This window comes from Aethina tumida, chromosome 1 (genome assembly GCF_024364675.1).
Source record: "Aethina tumida isolate Nest 87 chromosome 1, icAetTumi1.1, whole genome shotgun sequence".
Lineage (NCBI taxonomy): Eukaryota > Metazoa > Arthropoda > Insecta > Coleoptera > Nitidulidae > Aethina > Aethina tumida.
In genome coordinates, this window is record NC_065435.1 from 59,656,254 (window position 1) to 59,673,948 (window position 17,695).

General features: G+C 29.6%; 5 protein-coding genes across 8 annotated transcripts; 3 read left to right on the top strand and 2 right to left on the bottom strand.

Annotated features, from left to right (window-relative positions):
* Positions 1-310: 310 nt before the first annotated feature.
* On the bottom strand, positions 311-8,424 carry LOC109608461 (heat shock 70 kDa protein-like). 2 transcript variants are annotated; one of them, XM_049962053.1, is made up of 3 exons: positions 8,361-8,424; positions 2,045-2,221; positions 311-1,995 (listed from the first exon to the last, which is right to left on the bottom strand). In XM_049962053.1, the coding sequence occupies exons 1-3, from the start codon at positions 8,380-8,382 to the stop codon at positions 323-325; spliced, it is 1,872 nt and encodes a 623-aa protein (XP_049818010.1). In that variant the 5' UTR covers positions 8,383-8,424; the 3' UTR covers positions 311-322. The 2 variants fall into 2 exon arrangements, with proteins under 2 accessions (XP_049818010.1, XP_019880459.1); XM_020024900.2 differs by lacking the exon at positions 8,361-8,424 and adding an exon at positions 2,272-2,571.
* LOC109608509 (protein lethal(2)essential for life) lies at positions 4,464-5,506 on the top strand. 3 transcript variants are annotated; one of them, XM_020024946.2, is made up of 3 exons: positions 4,464-4,618; positions 4,754-4,996; positions 5,075-5,506. In XM_020024946.2, exons 2-3 carry the CDS (start codon positions 4,754-4,756, stop codon positions 5,435-5,437), a joined length of 606 nt encoding a protein of 201 aa, XP_019880505.1. In that variant the 5' UTR covers positions 4,464-4,618; the 3' UTR covers positions 5,438-5,506. The 3 variants fall into 3 exon arrangements, with proteins under 3 accessions (XP_019880505.1, XP_019880506.1, XP_049818011.1); XM_020024947.2 differs by having other exon boundaries at positions 4,465-4,618; positions 5,111-5,506; XM_049962054.1 differs by lacking the exon at positions 4,464-4,618 and adding an exon at positions 4,686-4,704.
* On the top strand, positions 5,652-10,000 carry LOC109608505 (uncharacterized). Its single transcript, XM_020024944.2, has 10 exons — positions 5,652-6,033; positions 6,086-6,271; positions 6,326-6,503; positions 6,719-6,912; positions 6,965-7,234; positions 7,293-7,470; positions 7,696-7,907; positions 7,967-8,129; positions 8,189-8,336; positions 8,431-10,000. The coding sequence occupies exons 1-9, from the start codon at positions 5,849-5,851 to the stop codon at positions 8,309-8,311; spliced, it is 1,689 nt and encodes a 562-aa protein (XP_019880503.2). The 5' UTR covers positions 5,652-5,848; the 3' UTR covers positions 8,312-8,336; positions 8,431-10,000.
* Positions 10,001-11,070: 1,070 nt separating this feature from the next.
* Positions 11,071-15,039, top strand: LOC109608485 (uncharacterized). Its single transcript, XM_020024926.2, has 9 exons — positions 11,071-11,378; positions 11,431-11,616; positions 11,669-11,852; positions 11,903-12,096; positions 12,150-12,434; positions 12,488-12,665; positions 14,306-14,517; positions 14,654-14,816; positions 14,908-15,039. The coding sequence occupies exons 1-9, from the start codon at positions 11,194-11,196 to the stop codon at positions 15,022-15,024; spliced, it is 1,704 nt and encodes a 567-aa protein (XP_019880485.1). The 5' UTR covers positions 11,071-11,193; the 3' UTR covers positions 15,025-15,039.
* Positions 15,040-15,364: 325 nt separating this feature from the next.
* Positions 15,365-17,544, bottom strand: LOC109608496 (uncharacterized). Its single transcript, XM_020024937.2, has 3 exons — positions 17,443-17,544; positions 16,174-16,658; positions 15,365-16,084 (listed from the first exon to the last, which is right to left on the bottom strand). Exons 2-3 carry the CDS (start codon positions 16,651-16,653, stop codon positions 15,365-15,367), a joined length of 1,200 nt encoding a protein of 399 aa, XP_019880496.1. The 5' UTR covers positions 16,654-16,658; positions 17,443-17,544.
* Positions 17,545-17,695: the final 151 nt, after the last annotated feature.

A 17,695-nucleotide genomic window follows, 5' to 3' on the forward strand; every position in this document is an offset into this window, starting at 1 on the left:
GAAACAATTTAAAAAATCTTTAAGGATTGTATTATAAGAGAATTTCACCGAAATAAAAGTTTTTAAAAATTGGTGAGTACGAATACTGAATATGATTTACACCTAGAAGCATATTTTTCTAAATAACAGTTTCTTGTGCATGCACGTACGTATGCGTCTGTTTAAATTAATAAACGAATTTAAAAATCGGAAACATTTTTCCTTAATTCACGATACTTACCGTTTCCAAGAAATAAAACAAAAATCTAGTTGATAAATCATTTATGACTATAGAAATGGGAATAAAGATTATTTTTTTGACGATTGGGAAAATAGGTCACCATTAATTTTCAGAATCTTTTATTGAAACTTTCAATTCATCAATTTCGTAACTTTGACCTTTTGAGAAGCTTTCACATAAGTCATACAGGGCGTCATGATCGAGATTGATTACAGTACAGAATTTTCTTAGTGCTTTCATGAGATCTGCATTAAAATCACCTACAAAATCTTCTATGAACTTTTTAATTTGTTTTATAACATCCTTTGGATCTAAATATTCATCATTCGAGTGAAATTCATCGATTAATTCTTCGCACTGTCGAGTGGATTTTGGTAATTTCACACCACTTGATTCTTGATCCATATATTCATGACAAAGCATAACGGTCCAGTATTTCAGAATCCATGCCTTGGCGAATAGCATGTCCTTGTCTGGGTTCCAGTGACTTGTTTCTGGCTCATTTTGACCATGTAAAACGTATTTCATTTTTGATGTCATATTTAATTCTGCAATTTTAGCCTCTACTGTCAAAATTCTATTCTCACTCACATGAAAATCTATTATCACTTTTATCTCTAATCCAGGTCTAGGTGGCAAATGAGCAAGAGTCAAACTACCCACAAAGTCATTAGCATTATTATAAAACCATCGGCCTTTGTAAATTAACAGTTTCAAGGTTTTTTGGTCGTTGTAACTCGTTAGGTATTCTATTGTGCCTTGGGCTGGCAATTGAGTATTGGCTTTTATACCCCAAGACATTCCATTTAAACAATCAGCAACTCCTATTGAATATGGTATCACATCTTTAATTTGCAAAGTTCTCTGTAAAGGACTTTGGTCCTTCCATGCTTGAATTGCAGCACCTCCGGCAACAGCAAAATCCGAATTCACACCTGTAAATATTTTACTTTCGTCGAATAATTTTGTAGCCAACTTTTGAAACTTTTGCAACTTTGTTGAACCACCTATTAAAACTACTTCCTGAATTTCCTTTTTCAACACATTACCCTCTTTCAAACAACTTTCGATTATATTTTTGCATTTGTTAAACATACATTTCATTAATTTATTTAAGTCCTTCTTTTTGATTTCAACTTTATTTTTATTGATAACTATAACAGCTGATGATTTGGAACTTAGCTCTTCTTTTGCTTCCTTGCACTTAATTCTCAATGAGTCAATGTCTATATCTGTAACTTTCTTCTTTAATCGACTCACAACATAATTAAAGAGAGCATTATCAACATCTGATCCTCCTAAACTACTGTCACTATATGTACATCTTACTAATAAGTTATTGCCTTTAATATCTGTTAGACAAACTTCAAAACTTCCGCCTCCAAAGTCTACAATACAAATCGTTCTATCCTTGCCTTGTTTCTCATTACTACAGAAAATTGCGGCTGCTGTCGTTGCGTTAATTAATTTTAAAACTTCTATGTCTGCCATCTTCGCAGCTTCCATTATCGCCATTCGTTGATCAGTGTTGAATGATGCGGGAATAGCTATCACTGATTTAAGAACATTAAAGTCATATTCTGATTTTAATCGTTCTTTAAAATACTTTAGAATGTCGGAGATTACTTCTTGTGGAGTTTTTATCAATGTGTCTTTTCCTTGTGGTATTTGAAAAACTAAAGAATTTTTCTCAGCCATTACCGCAAATGGATAAGTTTTATAAATTGATTGCACAAGTTCATCAGTGGACTTTCTGCCGATAAACCTAAGTACATCTACAAGAGATATTTGTCAATCAAATTAAATGATCATTATTATACTTACCGTATATTTTATTTTCAGTTTGGGTGTTGATAGTACCCACTTTAGGATTTGGATCGTAATAAACTTGTGACGGTGTTGTTTTCCCACAATGAGTTTCAATGATATTGACTGTTTTCCCATCGTAAACTGCGAGACACGATTTGGTTAGACCCAGATCAATGCCAATATAAAGTTCCTCTAAAATGTACAAAATTTAAATTTAAACAGTGTGTACTTTGGTAGCTTACCTTTATTAGACATAGTCGACACATATAATAAACATTGCACTAGACCAATATTTCAAACAATCTAAGTATCTTATCAATTTAAAATGTGACTCGAACTATCAGATAAGAGATGATCTGAATTGTAAAAATTGAAATTATCTATCTTACATCTAAAAAATTGTTTGGTACAATAATGTAGGTACGATAAAAATGATTTATTAATGTTTTCTTAACATTTCTTTCGCTATCGTCAGTAAATGTTGCAATGATTATTTTCTTATCTAGACTAGTTAAATAGAAAGATTGATCAACAATAGTAAAGATTTTACGATTTTTATTCAAACTCAATAAATTTATTATATTCTAGAAAATGAATATTATTTCAAAACTTATTATATAGAAAAAATTTGTAACAATGAATCTGTATCACATCATATAATAAATTAACTAATAAATATTAATTATCAATATAATTATATTAAATTAAATGTATTGAAAACCTATAAAATTAATTTAAATTAAACTGAATTTCTATTTATATATTTTAATACTTTTATGTTTTTGATAATTAGGATTAGTGTTTAAAATCACGCAGTTCGATATTGAAAGTGCCATAATCTTCTAATCTATCTATGACAATCTTCTTTTGTTCCGTGATTATTTTAAAATAAATGTAATTGTTTTAATTTCAGATTATATTTATCCTATTCGATCATCTAACAACAACAAAAAATATATCAACTAAAAGGAATTTGTTGACCAGATTTAAATAGGTAACATTAAGAAATTGTTAGATCTACTAAAATTCCATGTACCTGCTCGATGTAGTCGACAAAATAAATTCATTGATTAAAAATTGATATTCATTCAACCAATTTTGGTCAACATTCTCCAATTGATATGATTTGTAATGTTGCTAATGTTTGTAATTTGGATATATTTAGTAATTCATTAAATAACTTAAACTTCATTAAAAAACTAAAAGGTCTGTGATTTTTTGTGATATTGAATTGCTGTGTTTTGTATTTTATGAGTATTTATTGTTCAAAGTGTTATTTAAATGGAATTTCCGTAAATAAAGTATCCAAAATAGATGCTGTTATCCTTACTCAAAATGTACCTGGACACTGAAAAATTTAAATTATACTCAAATACAAAATTTACTAATACAACATTCAACTGTACCTGCGATCTTCACGGAATATATCATTGTAGTGCAGTACATTGTGATTTCTCATATTCAATATGTAGTTCAATTGGATTTTAAAATTGAAAATGGGTATTTTAAATGAAATGTGATTTTAGATGAGATGAGATAATATGGAGAAGTTATAAAAGCCTAAGTAATAAAATAAATAAAAATCTGAAAGTGTTACAATTACGATAAGCATTGCACATAAATATGGTTAAGGATAATATTACCCAATTTTAGACATTGTTAACGATAACTTAATACCTAGCTAAAATTCAAGCATTATTTAGAATCTTAAATAAAAATAATTGAGTTGAGTTGAGAGTTGCCAAAAAATATTAAAATTCTTATACTTATAAAATATAACATTATAAATTAACTACAAATATTATAAAATTTCAATTATTTTCAATAACATATAGAAAAATATTTTATTATTATTGTTATTGGAAAGTGATAGACACACTTTTTAAAATTTTTCAGATATTAGCATAATCTTACATTTAATATTAACAAATTAACATGATCCAAGCCTGTGTTATGTTACCGATTGGAAAGCGACTATTACTAAAATTGGTTGGAACGTATCGGTGCATCATAATTCTATTTTTGCACAAGTTAGACTATAATGAAAAACTATGTCATAATTTAGCCTGTGTTTATGTTTACTCACCGAGTTATTTTAAGCTTCTCAACGTTGTGTACAGTAAAAACGAAATGACTCTCAATTTTGTTTGTAAACTTGAAAATATACTGAAAGTTATATCAAATTTGAAAGACACATTTTTAAATATAAGAATAATTTTAGAACTCAAAAATACGACAATTTCAAATTCAAATAATAAGTCAAAATGATGCTTTTTATGATAAAATGAATATCAATCAATAATTAACAAAACATATCTTCTCTAAAAATATTTTGGTCTGCAAGTTTCACGGTTAGAACTTCCAAACATTAGTTCCACCTCTCTCATCGATAAAATCGTCTGACTAATATTTTGGACGAGATTCAAAATATTTCACTGAATGCGGAGTGCGTTTGGGTGTTTTTCGCACATTCTAGAATCTTGCAACAGCTTTGATATTCGGTATATATTCAGGTGCTAGACACTCTCACCTCAGTATCAACAGCAAATTTGTGCTCTATAGGTGTATCAGCATAAAATAACTCAAAAAGTGAGTAATGTGTTTCTAAATTTTATCCGTGGTTTAAAATAGACTGAGTAAACAGACCTAAAAATACTCTTACGTCTCATACATATGTTTGTATGTAGATCAAATATGGCTAAATAATTAATTATTTATTTTTAGATGTCTTCGGTACCATTGACTTTCCGCGACTGGTGGATTGATGACGACATGTTCTTTTCCCGTCCATCACGCTTAATGGACCAACAATTCGGTCTCGGTCTTCGTAGAGATGACCTTCTTAATTCCCTGGAGTCCACACTGAGTTCCTACCGCAGACCCTACATTCGCCCATGGAGAACCGCTAATGCCCTCCAGAAGCAGGATTCCGGCTCCACCATCCAACAGGACAAAGACAAATTCCAGGTAAATGCCATAAACGGTTACAGGGTTGCATATATTAAATGACATTGAATCGTCAAAGTATCATACTTTCTTTTTCAGCCCTCGCCTATTAGTAAGGCTTCTGAATTGTTCCAGGTAATACTGGATGTCCAACAATTCGCCCCCAACGAGATTACCGTCAAGACATCCGGCTCCAGCATAGTGGTTGAGGGAAAACATGAGGAAAAACAAGACGAACACGGTTACATCTCTAGGCACTTCGTCAGGCGATACATTTTGCCATCCGACCACGACATCAACCAAGTTTCGTCTTCGTTGTCTTCTGATGGTATTTTGACCGTAAATGCTCCGAAGAAATCGTTGCAACCACAAAACACCGACAGGGTTGTACCCATTGAACACACCGGTCCGGCCAAAGCCACAGTAACTGAAAGTCAACCAAAAATTGAACATCCCAACTAAGATATTTTTTGTACCAACTCCTATTTATTTATTTATTTGCAAATACATTTTATAAAGTTTTAATTAATATTGTTATGTATGTTATTAAAAAAGCACCTTATTTTTACAACTACTGAGTATAAACTAAACCTAGCTATAATTAACAACTGTTGACGAATAATAGAAATTTTATTTTTAAATATACTACTCTAATTATGAATACTTTTCATTGACAATTGTTTGTTAAAACTGAACCGGTCTGTATGTATAAGTAATTGCAATTTTTTACAAGTGATTCAGTAGTAAAAAATTTAGTGAAAGATATGAATTGTCAACTGAAACTTTAATTATATTATTTTCTATTTAACTAAGAAAAACTGTGACATTTCAAGAATTAATATAATTTTTTCGATATAAACATTGTTAGAAGACATGAAAAAACCGGATAATAAGTTACTACAAGTGTTTAAAGATTTGCACATTGAAATGGGAGAAGTAAGTTCTAATGTGATTGAAGCATGGTTTGATACTCATGACACAGCTTTGAATGATCTGTTAAATTGGATGTGCTCTTCATTGTCAGCAAGTAATTTTGTGACTATGCAAGAACAGGCTGAGTATGAATATAATTTTTGTATTAAATTAACTTTCAATGATCACATTTGTTAGATTTTCAGAAATTAAGGAACCTTTAAAAGGTGACCAATTAGAAAGTGAAATTGAACGAATGAATAAAATATACCCTGGAATATTTTGTATCGAAAACAACTTAGTTGAAATTGATCTTTTGATGGATAAATATGAAATGTATAAAGTAATAAATGAAGAAGAGGAATTTACAATTAGCCAATATGAGTAAGTAATTGGTGAGGTTATCAGAAATAAAAAGTAATTGTAGAAATTTTCCAGAAAAACATGTCACAAAACAACAACTGACTTGAATTCAGGAGATTTTATAAAGACTGAATTAAATCTGAAAAATGCTACAGAAAAGTGCCACACAAAAACTGATGAACTTGACAGATTACATGAAGACTTGTATCAACAACTGTACACATACAGCAAAAATATAAACGACTTTGAAACTGTATGTTAACATATATTTGTTCGGGTTTATAGGTCGATGGTTGTTGGAATGATTTCCTGATGTCAAAGAGACACGAACCAAATCAGACCTCTGAAGATGCTAGTCACTCGTGCTACCGAAACGTCATTAAATAAATAATTCCAACAAACGTCGACCTATAAACCCGAACAAATATAGAAATAATTAATATAGTTTTTAGTATCTGTTGTTTATAGAGTTCAATATTTTTGGGTAACGAAGATCTTAGTAAGCCACAAAAAATTTTGGATGGTCTGACAGATTTCTTTGAGATATTCTTAAATATCACATCAGAAGATACACTTCATTCATCTAATAGTTTCAATAAAACTTGTGTTTCTGATTCCTTTGAAGATGATTTACCCCATGATTTGTCAATTCTTCACAATAGGTATTAATCCACTTTTCAAAATATTTTCAATTTTAACAACTCTTCTTTTCAGAATCTCCAATAGCTTCGAGAACTATATTCTTCTAAAACTTGAACATGAAACACTAATGACAGTACTCAGACAACTGATTAAATTAAAAAGAGAAGAGAAAACTCTAGAAAAAATTGCTTTTATGGATTCTACTATGGAATCTGTTGATTCTAAAGAGCAACAGAAAATTGCACTATATGAAATGATCAGATCAATAAGTAACAAAATTGCTAATCAGTTTGTAAATAAACCAAAAATTCATTCTTTAAATCAAAAACTAAATATACAAAGGTAAGATTTTTATTAAAATACGATATACTTTATTATAATAAATAGTATTATTTCTTAGGAACAAGATTGAAACATTAAACAACATAATTGATAGATTAACAGAATTGTGGTCTTTTTATATTATTATACATAATTTATTTTATCTAGAGCAGGAGGATATCAATGAGGTTAAAATATGTTTGAAAAAAGTATTTGAACATATCTCAACAGATTTGGAACCATGTAGTTACAGAACTGTAAGTAATTTATAATTTCCCATCGGCGAGTTCCAAGCTAGGCTTACTTTTTATTTCTATTAATATATTTTTGAATTCATTAGTTAGCTTCCACGAGCTGGGTTCCGTATGCACCAAAGTTGGTTAAAACAATGTACAGTTCTATTTAAAACTCAAAAGTTCCACTTTAAGCTATCCAAACAATTTTTTGTAAAATTATTATATATTTACATGAATTTATTTTAGAAAAAAATGAAAACCACTATTGCAAATTACCATGCAGAGACAGGTGGTAACTTCAATTTTATTACGTCAATAGGAAAATTAATATCTGGTCAAAAACAACCTTTGTCATCCGTAATAAAATCCATGAGCGAGTTTAATGAAGAACTGCATTTAGCTGAATACACCGTATTTGTCAAACATTTTGATGCACATCATAAGATTACCTTACAAATGTGAGTATATTTAATACAAATGTATTGGACTATACTCTTAAATAAACATTTGTTTTTAGAAAAAAAGATATGGAATCGCTGGAACGGTTCTTATTTAAGGGACCTACAAACAGATTTTTATGTGTACCCCTTAATATATCAAATAGTATTAAAAAATTAACAAAAATGTTAGACAGTGTTTCAAATTCTCTTCAAAAAGGGTTTACAGCATCCTCGCGAGTGGTGTGTATTTTTTCTTGTCATATTTGCATAATACACATACCTATGTGATATTATTTTAGAAACATGAGAAGAGAAATAAATGGAAGACCTACTTAAGATGTTTATGGATATTTTTCTATACAGATCATGAAAATCTGTTGTCTGTTTTGCAAGAGATTAAAGATCGACATGTTGCAGAATAATAATTAAATAGACAAAGAAAAAACGGTAAAAAACTAATCTTAATCTTACCTACATACATTGAAAACATCATTCTTTTTTATTCAGTATCCCTTAATTCAGGACTTTTAAATTGTTTCAGGTAATAGTGTCACCTCTAACAAGATTATGTCAAAACATCCAGTTCCAACATAAGGATTAAGCTGGGACATCTCGAGGCACTTGTTGCTCAATCACCACTTGTTGACCTTTATTGTGTATTTTGGTCGGAAGTCCACCTAAAAATTACAAATTAAAATATTATCTTGTTAACTTATAATACTTTTTATAAAATTTTAAATTACAATTTCATTCTATTTTATGTTCAAATGTCTAATTCACTGTACAAAATATATTGGTGGCCAAAGAAATAGCACACGTTAGTATTTAAAGTTAATTATGAAATGCACACATCTAATTAAAGGCAATCAAAATATTTTATATTTTATTTAAAATAGTGACGCTATATTATTTCCACAATTATTCATTATGAATCTAAATCAAAATAACTACTTAAATGAAATCTTATACAAAATAAATGCCCACTGCGACTGGTCACAGAAATAGCACACATTTAAGATAAGTCATAGTCATTATTATAACAACTTTAAAATATTAAATATTTTATACATAACTCTTTTGTCCAATATGAACTGTTAATATAATACTAATTTACTATATTGTTATTCTATAAAAATTAAAAAATTTAATTTTGAAATGGGTGTATAATATCCTTTTTGTCTTATAATTTTGGTTCATCTCCGTGGCATAGACTCGACCATTTTCTGAAAGTAGGACAAATCTATATTTCTTCAAGCTTCTCGAATTTGTCTTTATGTGAAGTGTTTATATGAAATTTGGTTATAAACGTGTTTTCTATAGGATTGATGTTTAGTGATTGGGACAGGCAAAGCAATATTGATGCTTTGGACTTTTAACCAATTCGTCATAATTTTGGATTTGTATTTGGGATCGTTGTCATGTTAAAACACTCACACTAAGTGCATCATTTCTTCAATGTATGGAATGAAATTGTTTTTTAATATATCCTTCTACATAAATCAGTCTAAGTGATTACACCAGAAGGACTGAACCATCCCCACCCGACATCATGTTTCACTGTGGGTACAACAAACTTTTTATGTAATTTAGTCCTTTAGGATATGTAACATGTAAACAACCATTTTTTATATATTAAATTTAGACTCGTCACTAAAATCTAGTTATCCCAAGGTTCTGTGGTCCAGTGTCTGCCCACTGAAAAATAAAAAGTAGGTAATTTTTATAGAATAAAATTAAATTGACAAGTTGCATAGTAGTCATAACAATAAAGTGTACATGTAATGAGAGATATTAAACTAATAATGACCGTGCAAGCACTAAATCTTACAACCACTATCATTTAAAGAAAGCTAACTAAACTACTAAACATAATCTGTCATTCAATTTAATTTTTTATGATGATCGGAGTAAAGTGGATGGCACAACTATTTAACTTCTCAATTATCTTTTTTTCATTCAGTTCAGATTTCCATGATCTTCATTATCACCCTCTTGTGCTCTACGCCGTAAGTTAAACGTATTAGTGTTTATGTTAGATATAGTTATATATAATTATCTTATCTCTAGGTGGTTCATGCATGTTTTCTCACACCAAGAGTACCTCTTAATGGGGTTTATGTAAACATTCCCTATTTTAACTAGGCCCATCCATAAGGGTGAACCACAGTCTGACAGAAACTTTTGTACTTAAAACATCTAAACTTATCGGTGTAAAATGTAGAAAATATTTTGTTTTGAATGTTTTTAAATAAAACTGTTAAATAGGCTTATTGAACTTGTATTTAAATACACTTAAACTACTATTAGTTTTTTTTTGGTTCTATACCCAAACTAAACACTACCTGAAAAATTCATTTAATTTCAAATTTCCGTAAACAATTTACTTCAAAAACCCATAAACATTCAGTCATCATCCAATTAAACAATCTCTTGACTTTCGGTATATTAGAAGTAGTACAAATAAGTAGTTATAATACATTAAAAAATTGTTAATTTTTTGTTTGTTATAACCACCTGCAAAAGGCGGGCCATAGATTCATTTAAATTTGATGTTTTTTTGGTGTTGGTGCTTACCTTTTAATCAATTTTGATCATTCAGTCAACGTCTAATTGTTCTGCTAGACAAGTTAATATTGTTTGACTCAATTAATTCATTTTAAATTTGTCTAGAAAACAAGACAGTATTTCGTTTACTGATCCTTTCAATTTGTATGTTATTTCCTTTTTCTCTGGAATGCAATATTTCTTTCTCCCCGCTAAAAGATATTTAATGAAATAATATAAATCATATTAAGATTACTGTAACGTATAGAATATTGAAATATGTACTTACAGACTGGACAAAATTTAAATTAAATCCTTTTATGAAACATGACACAAAATGTTTAATTTTAAATTTTGTGCCATTTCTCTGGCGACCATTTTATATGCTATACACAATTCTAACATAACTCTTAACAAATGATTGAAATGTATTTTTTATAACTTGGTAATAGTAACAAGTAAGCAAGTAATCAAGTAAACATGTTATTAATTGTTTCTAACTTGAAGAGGAGATAATTTATAGTCTTCTTGAATTCCAACAAAAGCCCGTACTATAAATACATTAATTCATCACAGGTGGCTCTGGACCACCAAACATTCGATTTTCAAATTTTTTGAGGTTATGGTAATAACGTATAAACAATGTAAGATATAAATTGCCACCTAAGATTTTAATATGTTGTGTCGTGTTTTATTTGTAAGAAAGCTTGTGGTATATCACGAATCAGTATAAATGATCAAACGTTGATAATTATCAAACATGAATAAAACCGACTGTAAGTTGCTTCAAGTGTTTGAAGATTTACATATTGAGATAGGACAAGTAAGTCCTAATACAATTAAAGCATGGTTTGATAGCAATGACGAAGCATTAAATGATATGCTAAATTGGATGTGTACTTCATTGTCAACAAGTAATTATGTGGCTGTACAGGAATTGGATGAGTATGACTATAAACATTTGTATTATCTCTTTTAACGTTAACCCTTATATTAGATTTTCAGAAATTACCGAACATCTAAAAGATGACAACTTGGAGAGAGAAATTGAACGGATCAATGAGGTTTATCCAGGAATATTTGATCTCAAAGATAATTTGCTTGCAATTGAAATTCTGATGGATAAATATGAAATGTACAAAGTTGCCAATGAAAAAGCTGATATGTTAATCGGCCAATATGAGTAGGTAACTCATATTCTTAACATATAAAAATTAATTATGTTAATATTGCAGAATCGCATACCAAAAATCAAAGGCTGACTTAACTGCTGCAACATTGATGGAGACTGAATTAAATCTAAAATATGGAAATGCTCTAGAAAGGTGCCAGACACAATCTGGCCAACTAGACAGTTTAAATGGGGAATTGTATTATCAATTGCACAGATACAGTGATAATATACTTGATTTTGAAATTGTAGGTAATAACTTTTTATATAGCTTTTTGGTAACCCTTTTTGTTTTTAGGGTTCAAAATTTTTAGGCAATGTGGATTTTAGTTATTCACTAGATTTTTTGGGTGATCTGTCTGTTTTTTCTAAGATCTTCTTAAATATAGCAGCAGAGGACACACTTCATTCATCTAATAATCTCAATAAAACATCTATTTCTGAATCTCTTGATGATGGTTTATCTAATGAATTGTCAAGTCTCCAAGATAGGTATAATTCATTTATTAAATATTTTCAATTTTAGCAGTGCTTTATATTTTTAGAATCTTTAATTCTCACCAGAACTATATGCTTCTAAAAGTGGAATGTGGTACACTAATGGCAGTAGTCAAACAGTTGGGTAAATTGAGAATAGATAAATTTACAACTGAGGCAAAAGTTTTAGAAAAACTTACCCTTGTAAAATTTAATATGGATTCTGTTGATTCTAAAGAGCAACAGAAAAATGCACTGCTTGAAATGATCAAATCAGTCAGTAATAAGATTGCTAATCAGTGTGTGGATGAGCCAAAAATTCACAATCTAAAACAAAAACTGAATTCACAAACGTAAGTTTTTTATTAAAACAACAATATGTCTCTTTAATGGTATTATTTGTTAGGGTAACAATTCAAACATTAAGAAACATTCTTGACAGACTAATAGAATTGTGGGCATACTATATTATTATTCATAATTTATTTGATTTGGAGAACATTGGTTTCAGTGATGGTGAGACATATTTGAAGAAAGTATTTGAATACATCACAACTGATTTAGAAATGTGTAGCCAGAGAAGTGTAAGTATTTATACAGTTTGTTTACATTGTGTATAGATTCATGATTGTATTATCACAAGGATGAGTTCCAGTGAAAGGGTTTTACACATTGGATTTATTTCCATACAAAATCAAGGGATTGTATGTAAGTCTTCCCATCCCATGTAATACTATGTAATACTATAATACAATCATTTCATATCCACTCTGCAAGCTTTCTTTGCATTATCTGGGTTAAGTTCAGACATAGTGGTGGTCAGAGAAATATTACTATTTATTGTTAATTAGGAAATGCAATCAAAATATTTTATATTTTATTTTAAATATTCTTGCTACAGTCAGTCATTTTGTAGAGTCAAAATAATTTATATTTAAATTAAATCTTAAACAAAATAAATGCGCAATGTGACTGGTCAAAATTACAGCGCACATTTAAATCAGTGCTGGCGCGAGAAATAGCACACATTACTATTTTAACGTTAATTAGGATATGCAGTCCTATAAATTAAAATTTGACGATTCTTTAATCAGTAATCTCAATTCAACTAAATTAAGGTTTTTGGGTGTTTTAATCGAGTCATTTCGCAAGTTTTCTATTGTATTTAGTTCCAGGCTTTAATTGGTAACTTATCATTGGCAAATGGTTCCATTATATCTCTCATGAAAGAACCCCAAACCAAAACTTTTCCTCCACTGTGTTTCAAAGATAATGGATTTATCACTTAAAGTACTGTGGAGAATAATTAATACATTTTTGTCAAACTCGTTCGAATATTCTTTTTTAATTCCAGTGGTTTCGTTACTGAAATATTGTATGATTTAATTAAATTATTATTTATTTACCTAGAAGACAAGAAAGGATTTCTTTTACAGATTCTTTCAATTTGTGTATCTATAAAAAGAGTTCGTTTTTTGTTAGGACGTTTTCTTATTGTATTTTCACTGGAGCATATTGTTTCATATTTGTTAACAACATTGTAAACCATTTTTCGGGAACATCCTAGATATTTAGCAATGTAAGCAATATTTAGAAATTTTATGTTTCATGTTTATTATTATCTCCACCTTCTCTAGATTGCAATGTTTCTTTCTTACCACTGAAGAACAAATTCTTACAATTAAGAGTAATGTTAAATAGTGCCACAAAACGTAAATATATTTAAATGTGCTATTTTATTTATCAATTCTATACTGATCGAAAAGCGTTTGATCCTACTACATTTTGCGAGAGACATCAAGAACGACAGAGACGGTAAAAGCCTGCATGTTTGTCACGTAGTAGGAGGCTTTTACTGTCTCTATCATACAAAATGTCCCTCTGATCATACAGTAGGATTCAAACATATTTCGACAGGTATATCTGCAATTTGAATTCGTACGAAAACTTATAAATTGTATAAGACACTTACTGATTCCTAGTCTACACTCAATCAAATGCAGTTAATAATGACAATGACGGTTTATTTTTAAAAATGATATATAAAATTCTAGAACAAAGTTATCTAACTACAGTTTGAATTTATTGATAGATGTTCCTAGTAGAGTCAATTATTTTAAACATTTTTTATAAAATATTATTCCATTCATATCACGCCAAGACTCTGTAGTATAAGATTTGTAGTAGAAAGTGATTTAAAAATTCATATCTATTAATGTTTTAGGAAAAGATGAAAACCACTATTGCCAATTATCAGGCAGATACGGACGACAGATTTAATTTTATTCTGTCACTAGGAAAGTTAATGTACGGAAAAAAACTGTCTTTATCGACAGTAATCAAAGCTATGGGTGAATTTTATAAAGAACTGCAATTAACTGAATACACTTTATTTGATAAGCATTTTGACGAGCATCATCAAATTGCCATACAAATGTAGGTATACTATATTGATATAAGTAATTTCTGGAGTATATTCACATTTGAGTCAATTACTTCCTTTGCCCTCTAAAATTTAAGATTCTGATTTATTAGTAAGTATTGTATAATAGCAATATATGTTTATTTTTAGGAAAAATGATATGGAGGTGTTAAAGCAGTTCTTATTTGGTGGACCCACTAATAGATTAATATGTGTACGTCCTGATATATCAAATGGTATTAAACAAGTAAAGAAAATGTTAGAAAATCTTGGCAATTCTCTTCAAAAAGGAATTACAGAGTCAATGCGAATGGTTTGTATACTTTCTTGGCGTATATATATATATATATATATATATATATATATATATATATATAATGTGGATACATGGTTTATTCTTTCAGAAACGTGAGAAGAAAGATAAATGGAAGAACCATGCAAGATGTCTGTGGATCTATTTCTACACAGATCGTGAAAAACTCCTGTCTGTTTTGGATGACGTTAGTTGCAACCATGAGTGATGGAAAACTGCTTAATTATATTGCCATGTTTCTTCCATCAGTGGAATATTTTATATATTTCATGACTGTTTTGAGACAAAGAAATTGGCAAATAACGTTTTCCAACCATTGCATTTATATAATATATTTTTTATATTTGATATGTTGTCAGACTCACACAGATTAATATTTTATTAATAATATTTATTACAATATAAATAAATTTAATTCTGTTTATAAATCACTTGTTTTTATGTTTTTTTTATTTTACTTAGAATAGTGAAAATAAATTATTTAATCAACAAATTTATTGAGATTAAAGACGAGTTCTTTAAAACAAACATTTGTGATAACCGTAGATTTAACTAAAATATTTTAAAAATTCTTTTCTTATATTATCGACGTCTGTAGCATCACACTCTTCCCAATTTTTTGGAGAAATGTTCCTAGACCAACTACTGGGTTCATTTGATTCCTGACGGGCCATGTAAATATTTCTGGCAGAATTGCAATTTCTTAAATAGTTGTGTAAACATACGCAAGTTTTTAATATTAATTCAGTCCTTTGATTATCCATTTGAAGACGATACTTTTTTTGTAACACTTTAAAAACTGAATATATGTGTTCCACAGTTTCGACTGAAATTTTTAATATGGCATCCAATTTACTATTATAATTGTATTTGTGAAATTCATCATCCAAAACATATGGTGTCAAAACCCTTCTGCATCCAGTGAAACTGTCATTTCCTACAAATACGTAAGGCACCTTCGATGATTTTGCGATTATTTGATGATCCTCTGGAATATTATTCAAATGATTTTTAAGAGTTGATATGAGCTGTTCACAATCATCCTCGCCTTCGTTCTCTTTTGCAGCACGGTACAGCGTGTCTGCGTACATGAAATTTCCATCGGCATCGACGATAACGAGAAGTGTTAACATTGCTCCGCAGGATTTGTTATTCCAGTTGGGAATGATACTTTCCCTTACGTCAATGCATCCTATACAATTGGGAATTCCGAACTTTTGCTCGAACTTTTTCGCCACCTCCAACCATTCATTCTCATCACTTGGTAACTGTAAAAATATTAAAACGGTTAATATGTTGAAATAAAATGCTTCGATCAGGTGCGACAGATGAGTGCTGTCCCTCAAAGGCAACACACCTTAACATTATGTTGTAGAGTTTGCACCAAAGCGTCGCAAACCTCTGGAATCAATGAGGATAATGATTGCTTGGAAATTTTCCAGCTGTGTCTCATCTTGGTATATGTTTCACCACTGGTTAAAAAATGCAGCGTCGCCAAAAATCTGATATTAGGTTTAATCGATTGTCTATAGCGCGTGTCCTTCTTTTGAATTTTTTCCGTAATTTTCTCCAGCAAGTCGTTGAAAGCTGCTTTGGTTATTTTGTAATCTTCATAAACAATCGGATGTTCCTCATCTGAATCGTCTTTTCTTGTTCGGTACTGAGTTTTACGTCTTTTAATTTTTGGATCATCCAATTGAACAGAACTATTGGAATTTATTCGGATCACATTTTTTGATGTTTTTTGGATGATTTTTCTTCTTTTGCTACTATTTTTAATCAGTGTACACAGCAGGATAAAAGCCGCACTAGTAACTGTTAAGTCATCATCATCCATTTAATCTAGAGTAAATCAAAACTATTACAGTGGATTAGCCCAAAATTTACTATTTCTTAAGTATGTAATAGACCAAATGCTATTTCAGAGATATGAATGAAAACTAATATTAGACAGATTTCAAACAAATAAAGTAACTTTTTTTAGAACGCCTTATTTCACCCAAAAATATTCATGCACTCTACGAAGACGATCCAAAGAATCTTCAACTTAAAATAACAAATAGAAATTATTTTCTTATGAAAAAAATAATATTGAATACAATTTGATGCACATTAAAACATCAATTTTTAAGAGATTTTGACGAATAATATCAAATGGTAAACTAACTCTGATAGAAGACATATTTTTCTCTATTTTTAGCATTAAAAACCTTTATATTCATAAATATTTAATTACGTTTACGTAAGCGTGTATGTTTTATTTTTGGTGAAGGTTTACAAATATTTGGTGTCATATGAAATTTCTACTTGAAATTTCATTTTGAAATTAAATTTATTATCTTGAATTCCAAAGAATTTTTTAAACAGTGCCTTTACTTTAAAATTGTGTAAAGAAAATTTTAGCCGTTTGACAAAAAAATCAATAAAAAAAGTTGAAGTTTGCGGTGATGGACTTTGGAAATAGATTGAAATGGCAAATTTGAGCCTTTCACTCTCCATCCTGTTTCTCTCTAGGAATATTGACTGGAAAACAGAACTTAATCCATTGTGGAGCATCTTGTATACAGATATAGGATATATGTAATTTATACACATGTATGTAACATTATACTACAGTAAACATTACCTGTATGTCGAAAACTAGAAAACCAGGTTAGAACAGAGAATTGGAAGGAACAAAGACGTCCACATCGTGCACAGTGTGCATTTGCACGGTACGAGAATGTGTTACATCAGTGTTGCCGGATTTAGAAATTAAGTCAATCTGAAGATTTTATTATGACTTTATAAAACGTTATTACATTCGAATATATTATTCTTCTTGTTACACCGCGATTCTAGATTAAAATAATAATTTTAAAATTACGTTGTCGTTGTAA